Source organism: Mus caroli, chromosome 8, assembly GCF_900094665.2.
Source record: "Mus caroli chromosome 8, CAROLI_EIJ_v1.1, whole genome shotgun sequence".
NCBI classification, from domain to species: domain Eukaryota; kingdom Metazoa; phylum Chordata; class Mammalia; order Rodentia; family Muridae; genus Mus; species Mus caroli.
Genome location: NC_034577.1, coordinates 110,780,874 through 110,791,681, shown reverse-complemented (window position 1 = coordinate 110,791,681; position 10,808 = coordinate 110,780,874). Strand labels below are relative to the sequence as shown.

Sequence of the window (10,808 nt, the reverse complement as noted above, 5' to 3'; positions counted from 1 at the left end):
CCAGCCTGGTCTACAAAGTGAGTTCCAGGACAGCCAAGGCTACACAGAGAAACCCTGTCTCGAAAAACCAAAAAAAAAAAAAAAAAAAAAAAGAAGTGAGGTGGGAGTTGGGTGTGGTGGCAAATGCCTTGCATTACAGTACTCTGGAGGCAAAAGCAGGAGGATGGCCATAAGTTCAAGACTAGTTGGGGCTCTATAGGGAGTCTGACTCCAGCCTAGGCTACATAGAGACTCTGAGGCTAACCTGGGGAAAAATGGAGACTCCCAACTGCTCCTCCATGTCCAAAACGAAAATCTGCGGAGAGGCCCGAGTGGGAGCAACCTCTGGCCTTCACAGAGAGGCAGAGCCAGGATCTCTTCACAGTCGCCCAAACCCCAGGAAAAAATGCTGGGGGGGGAGGTGTGACCACAGGGCCAGCAGAGCTCATGAGGTGGTGCGATCCAGCCTGCTTGTCACTGGGCCCCTTGTGCTTGAGACCTTGTTTGTGTGCACACGGGTGTGGGGAGTGGGGGAGGGGAGCAGGGGGTTATCCTCAGAACAACTGTGGAGACACAGAAAAGCCAAGGGCTCCCTGGACAAAGCTGTATTTCTCTCTTCAGCCACTCTCCTGGCCCAGCCAGTGATGGGTAACAGCACTGATGGCTTCTGAGACCGTGTCAGAAGTCTGAGTTAGGGTGAGGCCCCATTCAGACGTCATTAAATGAATAAGCAAAAGGAGGAATGTCAGTTCTAGGAACTCAAAGTCCCGGGTAGACTTCAGGAGCAGCTTCCTCCCGGAGCTCTGCAAACAAGCTCATCTGTGCTGCATCTTCCCCCTGTCTTTCTGGGTAAATCACGTTCATCCTTTGGCTTTCCTCTTGGCCACAAGGTGGCTGCAGCAGCTCCAAATTTTACACACACATCCCACCAGTTGCCCTGCTGATAGAAAGCTCCCTTTAACCCAGAACCTAGGCATGTCTCACTGACCCTGAGTGGGTCTCATACCTTTACATCCAACCCTCACCAAACCCCACCACAGCCTCTTCCCCCTTTGTGAGGAAACTGAGGCACAAGGAGTTGAGGTAGCTATCCCGAGGTCATTGGGTGATGGATTTAGGCATTAAGACCAGCTCTCGTGGCTCCGGCCTCTTGGCTTCTTACTGACCCCAGATTCTCTATGTCCAGATGGTTCTCTCACCACAAACATAAAGTCAGCGTCTTAATTTCTGCACGATGGACTGCAAAGCTAAGACTGCTCCTAAGTGTTCGATACCCCAGTGTAGGGGAATGCCAGGGCGTTAAGATGGGAGTGGCGGGGGTGATGGGGGAGATGCCTCATAGAGACAGGGGAGGGAGTGGGATAGAGGTATTCCAAAGGGGAGACCTGGAAAGGGGAAAACAATTGAAATGTAAATAAAGAAAATATCCAATTAAAAAAAGAGATGTATTTAAAAAAAGAAAGGAAGGAAGCAAGCAACCAAGCAAGCAAGCTCCTAAAAGTAGCCAGTGTCTAGAGGTGTAGCTCAGTTGGTAGTTTGCCTGGCATGCACAGAGCCTTGGGTGTGATTCCCGGCACCAGGGACAGAGGAAAGAGGATCAGTCTGAGGTCAGCCGGGACAATAGAGTGAGACCCTGTCCTAAGATACAAAACACAAACCGTCTGCCCAGGGATGAAAATTTAAATCTCCACACAGCCCTGGCCCGGGTACTTACAGCGCCCTCTTCACAGTTACTAAATGAGTGGCTGAGGTGTCCTTCAGGGGCAGGAGAACACACACTGGGCTGTGCTGGTGATGGGGTTCTCCATTCAGTACTTTGAGATGGGGTGGGGGTGGGGCCTGACGTGTACCTCCCTAAGGAGACAGAGGGGCAGGGCAGGGGCATCTGGGACGTCTTCCTCTGCCTGGTTTTATTTTGATCGGGGAGTCTAGTACTTGAACTCTCAGGCACTTACTGCTCTGACTAGGCAGGAATCTCCCTGTTTCTGCCTCCCCATCACTACAAGTGCTTTGTCTAGGGAGCTGTTCCTGGATCCACCTAGTCCTGTTTAGAGCAGGGTTCTGTTTTCAGCCAGACACATTTCTGTGAAGAGACCCTACACACACACACACACACACTTCCACTAACAGCTTGTATTTGCAGGAGACCGGAGAGGAGATAATGACAGGAACCGGCTCCCCTCCGGGACTGATGACAGGCGGGACTGGAAGACACCCAGGAGCCAGGAGCAACCTCACCTGCTCCAGGCTGAACTTCACCATCAGCTTGCACCCTGGAAGGCTGGGATTCACATTCCCTTGCTGCCTGGGGAAACGGAGAACTGGAGAGGCACAGCAGAGCCTTGGTCCTGGGTCCATGCTTATACTAGGTGCACACTTTGCCCGAGAATAAAGATGGAACCCAGAGACAGCACAGTGCAGAGCCTGCTGAGGTCTAGAAAGCTCTCACAAGCATGGGCTCTAGGGAAGCTGGGCTGGAAGTTGGAGAAGACACCCAAGAAGCTTTTCAGGAGGGAGTCAGGCTAGGTTACATCAGCTCCTGATTTAAATACATTACTGTCAGCAAAAACGTCTCCAGGGGAATCAGGCCAAGGAGACATTAACAGCCTCCATCACCCTGAGATAACAGAGCCCAGTGAAGGGAGCTAGGCAGATCCTGTGTCATGAAAATACTGGCTGGGGGGGTGGGGTGTGGGGAGGATGGCCAGGCCCATGGGCACATTGACGGGACAAAGAAGACTTCTTGGCAGATTGCAGCAGAGTTAATATCGTTGTGAGTGATGTGTTTACTCATTGATTCCATGATTGGTGGGTACTGCAGGCTCTTGGCCTGGCCGCCATCACCACTGTGGTAGAAAGGCGGCAGGCAGCAGGCAGCAGGCCATGTCTTTCCTGCAAATGCCACCTCTCTGTTCTTCCAGCTACACACATACTCAGTTTACAGGCAACTGGACGGGCTGTTTCCTGACACTGTGCATAGAGCATCAGTGAGCCCCGACATAGGTACAGTTCCCTCTGTGGTGGGACTCGGACTCCAGGGGTACACAGCTGGGCTACATGGAAGTTGTTTTTAGAGACACCCACTACACTGATTTTCTTAGTAGCTGTAGAACTTTTGGATCTTAGAAGAATTAAAGGTCTCCTTAGGGAAGGGGGAAGGAAGGGTTAAAAAGACAAGAAGGCAAGGAAATAGAGGCAACAGGAGGAGGAGGTGAGGCTGGGGCAAGGATGGGGCCAACAAGTGGGGAAGGCGAGAACAGAGGGTTGGGGGAGGGGAGAGAAGCGGATCAACTAATCAACCAAAACAAAGCTGCTGTATCGCAACCTAAACTAAAAATATCACAGTACACATTAAAGCATATCACAGCATCCCCATAGAGCTTATCCCAGTCTGGCATGGTGGGAGCCATTGGCTCTATCACCAAGCTTCCCCCTGTGGGCTTCAGCTCTCAGAAACATCTGTAATACAGAATGAGGCGTGAACAACATATAAATAGGTGTTGGTTGTTGGTTGTTTAGGGAGTAATAGTGTCGACCTCACTCCGCCCTCCCTCCCCACTTCCTTAACAGCATCATGATCCCCTGAGATCAATCAGACTTGTGTGGCCCGAGAGGGAAAATGAGGAAGAAACAGCTGGGGGTGCTAGACATCTCAGGTGAGTGTGGCAAGAACTGACTTCTGGGGGGCGGGGGGGGGGAGGCAGGTTTCATTGAGCAACTCATTTAATTGCAGGGAACAAGGGCTATTTAAACCTTTGGGGAGTGGATAGAGGCTTTTGGGGTGAATGTATGTCATTGTCCGGGGCCTAGGTGCCTGGGATGCCTCATTTGCATAAGAAAGAAGTCCAGTTGCTTGCCAGACATGACCTTATAAGGGGCAAGGAAGTTTAACCTGGCTACCAGCTACATGGGGTACAGGTCTATTTGTGCTGCCTTGACCCAACTCTTGCCTCAAGCCTACTACTTCCCACGGCTCCATAGCTTCCAGAACCCCACATAGTGGGATCTACAAACCAAGTACACATGGATTTTTTTTTTCTGCTACCAGTATTTTGATCTACTGACTCTGCTGTGGATACAGGGATTGGCATCTCTCTCCTCAAAGAGTCTACCAGGGTGCACACAAGCTCAGAGGATGACCCATGGGGACACAGGTGAGTGGGGCGGGGAGACAGAGACAGAGACCAGCCTGGCCCTGATTGATAGCTCTAGTAGGAGACCTCTGTACCAGTAAATGGTCTACAGAGAAACCAGACACAGGACAACAGTCAACGGGACACAGTGCCATGGTTATTAGAATGGAGCAACACTGTTGTAGAGGCTGGGGAGTCACCTGATTGACTGCCTGGACTGCTCCAGTTTAACCTCAAAGCCAGAACCAGAGCAGCGATGATCTAAGCCCTGGTTCCTGCCAATGCCCAGGAACCAAAGCCCTTGTGTCAAAACCCGAGGAGAGGGCACCAGGTCATACCTACTAACACTGCTACCCCATTCTGCCATGCCCAGCACTGGGAGGCTTGCTTTCCTCACCCAACCCACTGGAATGCCACTCCCCAGAACCGCTTTGGGTGCCCAGGACACATGTGTGCCTCCCTTAGCTGGCCATGTTCCCACAGAACACTGGACATCAGCACCGGCTAACGTCACCGGGTTCCTCCGTGACTGTACTCTAGGACCTGGGAAAGGAAGGGGGATACAGAGAGCTTTGGACTGTAGAATGGGGGTACAAGGCCAAAACCAGCTCCCTGAACTTCAAGGCTGCTGTGCTCCCGCCCAGGGTGGCAAAGCCCCGGGTTTGCTGGTGCAGCATCTACTGGCATATTTGCAGTGTGCGCCACGCTGAAGGGAAAGGGGGAGCCACATCCACCCTGCAACCGGGAAGTGCTGGCTTCCCCACAGTGGGCAGCAGAGCAAGGATTCCTGGTGCCTGCCACTACCCTGCATCCTTCAACAGGGGTCCTTGACCCACAAAACACAACACCCAGTATAAGCCAAGTCTGCCCAGATGATGGGACCCACGAGTTCCTAGATTCCCAAAGCCCAAGTCCTGGAAAGGAAGGGGATTCAGGCCTCACAGCCAATAAAATACTCCCAGCCTGCCCTCTGCCCTACCAGGATCTGCCTCAGTCCCCGGGCAGTCCCTCCTCTAAGCTTGATAAATACCCATTTGTGGTAGCATGAAAGGCTCCCCTCAATGACCTACCACCTCAATACATCCCAACACGCAGACCACTAGAGACAATTTCTTTATTAAAACTAGACATACAAGCCCCTCTACTCCTCAGCAGTTAGGTGTCACAGGACTCCCCAGGCCCCAGTTCTAGCCCCACCCTCACCCGGTATGCTCTTCCCCAACCCTACTCCACCCCCCACCACCCCCCACCCCCCGCTCTGCTCCCAGTATGTTCTTCCGCTGTTGAGGTTCAACTTCACTAGGGTCCTTGTCCCTTGAAGTCTGGATCAGTGTCTGAATTTACCCACCAATGGCTTTGAGGGCCAGGCCCCCAGGCCCTGCTGGTCCAGGAGGAGAGAGAGCTGCTGGCGAGCTTCCCTGTAGGGGACAGCCTAGGGTGCAGGGGAGGGGACAGGGTGGGTGAGGTGTTCACTGAGTGTGTCCTGAATGGAAGAAAGGGCAGGAGGGCAGTGTACCTTGGCAGCCTCATAGGTCTGCAGAGACAGAAGCTGGGGCTTCTCCAGAGCTCTGGCAACCTGGCGGAATGCTGAGAGGAAGGCGGCTTTGCAGAGACGGGAGGGGGGCCCAACACTGGAGCTGGGGAAAGACGGAACAGCAGCACAGCAGCAGCCACTGGAAGAGAACAGTCGGATCTCCCCGTACCCCTGCACACACCCCCCATGCCCCCTGCACACAGTGTCCTCCTACCCAGGGCCTATCCTACCAGAGGCACCAGCCACTGCTCTGCTCTATCTTGTAAGCAGGGGCATGGGGTTCCCCACCAGAGCTTCCCTGCTAAGGGACAGTCCCACGGGGCCCTCCTCACTCAGTCTTCACACGTCCGGTGACCACATCAACAACTTCGATGTCAGGGTCCCCCAGGCTCCAGTTGAGGCTCAGGCTGTGGCAGGTGCTGGGCCCGGGGTCAGAGGGGGCGACCAGGGGCCCAGCAAACAGGTGCAAGGTGGTGCGGACATAGGGACATGGAAGACACGATCCCAAGACACCGTCTAGTCTAGGCCGGGAATGAATGACCCGGTTCAGAGTTGAGGGGTCGTGGCAGGGGTCAGCTGTGGGCAGAAAGGACACGGCCCGAGTCACCACGTCCTCCCCGCCGCTCAGAGCCCACTCTCTGCCCTAGCCTTTCGTCCCCTCACCTAGGACAAGGCTGGTGGCGTAGAGTGGTGGCAGGAAGTGGGCCAGCAGCCCACCTCCCAGCCCAAGGACGGCCCAACGGGCCAGCTTGTCGCTGGCTGAGAGGCAGCCCACGTGGGTATCTCGGAGGGCAGGTGCCACATAGGATACAGGCTTCAGCTGTCCACACACATGGGCCTGTAGGCGGAAGGCTGGGCTGTGTAGGACGCTGTCTTCTGAGGCCAGTGGGAGACTGTGGAGATGAGGGACGGCGGGCAGAAGCCCAGAATCAGGGTACTCCTTACACCCCGGTTCCCCACAATGAGACCAGGGGGCTCCCAGGCCGGGCCACGTACTAGATGTCATGGGCTGCCCCCTTGGGGGTGTTGCTCACATACAGGTGCAGGAAGACCCCAGGCTTGAGCGCGAAGGGGGGCCCGGGCCCGGGCTGGGGGGTCAGCACTGACCGCTCCTGGCCCTTGGGACCCCCCTGTGTGACCAGTAGGAGCTGCCTGAAGAAGAACCTGGGAGTGACAGGCAGAGGGTGCTGGGGCAGTGGTTCCGGGGAGCCTGAGGCAGAACCCGCCGGCCTGCCCCTCACCTCAGCAGGGCCCTACGGGCGATGACCAGACCGTGGCAGTCGTGGAGCCGACGGCCCGAGAACTCCAGCCAGCCGGCGCAGCTGCTGCTGCCTGTGCCTAGTGCCACCAGCTCATAGGTCTCTTTGGAGTGGCCAATGCTGCCTTGGACCTCTGTGTAGGAAGGGACAGAGAAAGCTCAGGCCAGGAGCCCAAGCTGGGGAGCTAGGGTGGGGGCAGGGCAGGTCCTACCTCTCTCCAGGATGACTGCAGCCACCGTCCCCTTACAGGCCCGGTATGGTGAGCTCTCACTCAGGAGTCGGTCCAAGCCGGCACTGACCACGGCTGCACAGCGCTGCTCGTGGGTCAGGATAGTCTCTGTACAAGGACCAGAGGACAGTGCAGGACCCACAAGCCATGCTTCCTCCACCTCTCCCTCTTGGCCCTGAGGGATGGGGCAGGCAGACGCCAGAGGCTGAGCCGAGAGCCTACCTACCTATGCTGAGAGAGGTGAGCAGAGGCTGGTGGGGAGTCACCAGGGGCTCTGCAAGAGACAAGAGGAGATAGCGGCATGGCTGCTGGGCCCTCTCAGCCTTTGGGGAGCCAAGAAGAGGAGCCAAAGGCTCCACCTTCCAGACAGAGTCCACCAGCAGCTGCCTCCCGTGTGGTCCATCAGAGCAGCAGTGGCCCGCTCTCCACGCTGACGTCTAGGAGGGGCTGTGGAGCTGCACACACATACACCACACATGCATACAACATACATTCATACATACAAACACACACTCACACATACAACATACACATATACATACACACCACCATAACACACACAATGCACACATATACAACATACACACACCACACACACATACACACACCACACAAACATACCACATATACACACATTAAACAGACACATATACAACATACACTTATACATACACACATTGCACAAACATACCACACACACACACATACCACACCCCACATACAACACACACTCACACCACACACACACCCCACATACAACACACACACCACACACACACACATAACACATACCCCACATATACACACACACACTCATGCCTTGGCTACCTGGTCTCTCCAGCTGCTTCTGGATGTACTGAAGGGCAGAGAGCGCTGCCTGCTGTTTGGCTTCCAGCTTGCTGCTCCCTGTCCCCACAGGACAGACCAACCCATCCAGGTCTGCACACACAGAGAAGGAGGAGCCAGAACCTGGGGAAGAGAACTTGAGGAAGGAGGAGTCTCCTGGCCCTCAGCCCTGGCTGGACCATTTCTAGTCCAGGTTATCAACTGTAGCCTCCTCCCTCCACTTGACACCTGTGCCAAGCCAGATCAACAACGAGGCTCTTGCACACTAAGTCAGGACTCTGCAGACAGCAAATGGCGTGTGTTTTTCCATGCTTGCCCATTGCTGATCGAACCTGGCTTCCACAGAGCCTCTGGGACAAGCATGAATGACAGGAAAGACAGGCTTTCGGGGGAGAGAGGGTAGCACCTAGAGGAAGTTCTCTCACCCCATATAGGACAGTTTTCTACCTGCCACCAGACACAGCCTTTCCTTTTTCTTCTCCAGGGACCCTCCTTTTATTTTATTTTATTTTAAAGATTTATTTATTTATTATTATAAGTAAGTACACTGTAGCTGTCTTCAGACACACCAGAAAAGGGCGTCAGATCTCATTACGGATGGTTGTGAGCCACCATGTGGGTGCTGGGATTTGAACTCTGGACATTCAGAAGAGCAGTCGGGTGTTCTTACCCACTGAGCCATCTCACCAGCCCTTATTTTATTTTTTTAAAGATTTATTTATTTATTACATATAAGTACACTGTAGCTGTCTTCAGATCATTCTGTTCAATGCTGTCATCTCTGGTGTAATAGCCCAGGAGCAGGAAAAAAAAAAAAAATCCCAGAACTGGGTCACCGGATCCAAGGCTAAGAGCACACTTAAGTTCCCTGCATGCAGGTGTGTGCAGCCCTTTGGGAAGGGAGCCCATCGGGCACCCACAACGAGCTCAGATGAACACGTCATTAAACTTGAGCAGAGTGAGCAAGGCCCGGCCTCTGGCAGAGGCACCTGTCATTGTATTCGACAGGCGCAATCACTATGGGCAGCCATTAGACACCTTTGCTTAGCTACAGCCTTGTAGGCACCTGACAGTTCACCTTGCTCCTTTGTGGGTGGAGTCTACAGGCTCATCACAGCCACCTCTACAGGCCAACGGGAAACCTGACCTTACAGCATTAGTGACTCCCTCATCCTCCAATACACAGAGACAGACAGACACACATACACTCATACACAGACACAGAGACACAGGCACACACAGACAGATGGACATACAAAATACACACACATAGCACAGGCGGATGGACGGGACACACACACACCTACCCCAGGCCTCACCTGCAGTCTGGTCCTCCAAAAAGGTGAGAGAGACACCCAGGTTAGCCATGCACTGGGTGAGCAGGGCCACGGCTTGGGCCGGGGATGGGTCTTTGGGCAGCATGCTGAGCCCCCGGAGGGCCCCGAGGAAGTCGTCCGCGGGCCCCGGGCTCAGAACTGAGCCCCCTAGGACCTTGTAGGCCTCCCTGTGGGCCTCTTGTGCCCCAGCCACCCCAGGCTCAGCGGTCCTAGGGGCGGCATCCCCAGCCTCCGTGGGCTCCTGCCCTCCTGAGGGCTTCCAAGGCCCGGGGCTGATCTGCAGCGACGCTGCCAGTCGAGGTCTCCTGCGCCCACCCTCGTCCACACTCGCCATAGCTGCACCAGGTCTTGCCCCGCGCTCTTTTTCACGTGGAGCACGTGCCTGGGACGGAGCTAACTATGAACTCCGCCTCTTCCTGGAGATGGCCAATGACAGACTGCGGTGCTGTGATGGATGCTGCGACCAGCCAATGAGGAAGCCCGACTCCCAGGGCTCAGGCGTGGACGCGGGGAGTGGGATCTACCCTCCACCCGCCAACTGTACGGCGCGAGGGCAGGTCTCGTGGGGGCTGGTGGCATCAGCCTCAGCTCTAACCTTGATTTCTGGGAGCGGAAGGCTGCGGGTTTGGAGGATTTCCTCCCAGATCACAGCCCATCCTTACCTGAACTGGGGTCCTTGTCCCTTGCTCGGCTTATCCCTAGATTAGGTCTTGTCTATTTCCCATTCCCACAAGGGACTTTCATTTGGATTTAAACGGGTAGGGCTGGCAAGATGGCTCAGCAGGCATTTCCCTCTAAGCCCAGGAACCTGAGTTCAATTCCCGAGCCCACATGTTAAATACAGAGACTCAATTGCCAGAAGTTTACTGCGATCTCCACATAACTGCTGTGACATGGTCACTCACACACATACACACAAATGTAATTTTAAATGAGAGGACTAAAGTGAAAGGAAGGTAAAGGAAAAAAAAGATCAAGGCACAGGTGTGGTCAATTGACATACTATCAGCTATGGAAGGTGACGCCAAGGGCTTATAACTATATAAATATTTGCTGACACTTCAGCCCCGCACATTTTATTGAGTGTGGAGAACACATCACTACAGCACACTGCAGCTTATATTCAGAGCAAGTCGGGAGGACCTGGGATTGACCTCGCAGTGCAGAAATAAATGTCTCATAAGGGTGACGTAAGGTACTGGCATGATAAACAAATTGATGGTCTCCCAAAGATGTTCACGGACCCTAGACCCCACAGTGGAGGAGTATATGGTGGTATTTAACAGGGGGAATCAAAACTTCTAATCAGCTGGTTTTGTTTTTATTTTATTTTATTTTAGAGACAGGGTTTCTCTGTGTAGCCCTGAACCTTGTTCTGTCCACCAGGCTGACCTTGAATTCAAAGATCCACCTGCCTCTGCCTCTGCCTCTGCCTCTGCCTCTGCCTCTGCCTCTGCCTCTGCCTCTGCCTCTGCCTCTGCCTCTGCCTCT

The 10,808-nt window shown here is 54.2% G+C and overlaps 1 protein-coding gene across 2 annotated transcripts; it reads right to left on the bottom strand.

The window, feature by feature from the left end:
• Positions 1 to 5,212: 5,212 nt before the first annotated feature.
• Adad2 (adenosine deaminase domain containing 2) lies at positions 5,213 to 9,712 on the bottom strand. Of its 2 annotated transcripts, none has more exons than XM_021170675.2 (10): positions 9,300 to 9,712; positions 7,963 to 8,103; positions 7,361 to 7,408; positions 7,117 to 7,242; positions 6,888 to 7,038; positions 6,643 to 6,810; positions 6,310 to 6,539; positions 5,979 to 6,222; positions 5,629 to 5,749; positions 5,213 to 5,544 (listed from the first exon to the last, which is right to left on the bottom strand). In XM_021170675.2, exons 1-10 carry the CDS (start codon positions 9,649 to 9,651, stop codon positions 5,440 to 5,442), a joined length of 1,686 nt encoding a protein of 561 aa, XP_021026334.1. In that variant the 5' UTR covers positions 9,652 to 9,712; the 3' UTR covers positions 5,213 to 5,439. The 2 variants fall into 2 exon arrangements, with proteins under 2 accessions (XP_021026334.1, XP_021026333.1); XM_021170674.2 differs by having other exon boundaries at positions 5,372 to 5,544; positions 5,629 to 5,785; positions 9,300 to 9,664.
• Positions 9,713 to 10,808: the final 1,096 nt, after the last annotated feature.

Excerpts from the sequence above, each read along its gene's own strand:
- Adad2 (XM_021170674.2), bottom strand. The coding sequence starts at position 9,651 with ATGGCGAGTGTGGACGAGGGTGGGCGCAGGAGACCTCGACTGGCAGCG. Across the intron at positions 6,540-6,642 it reads GGGGCAGCCCATGACATCTA|TCTCCCACTGGCCTCAGAAG; the intron begins GTACGTGGCCCG and ends TCATCTCCACAG. Across the intron at positions 5,545-5,628 it reads AGACCTATGAGGCTGCCAAG|GCTGTCCCCTACAGGGAAGC; the intron begins GTACACTGCCCT and ends CCTGCACCCTAG.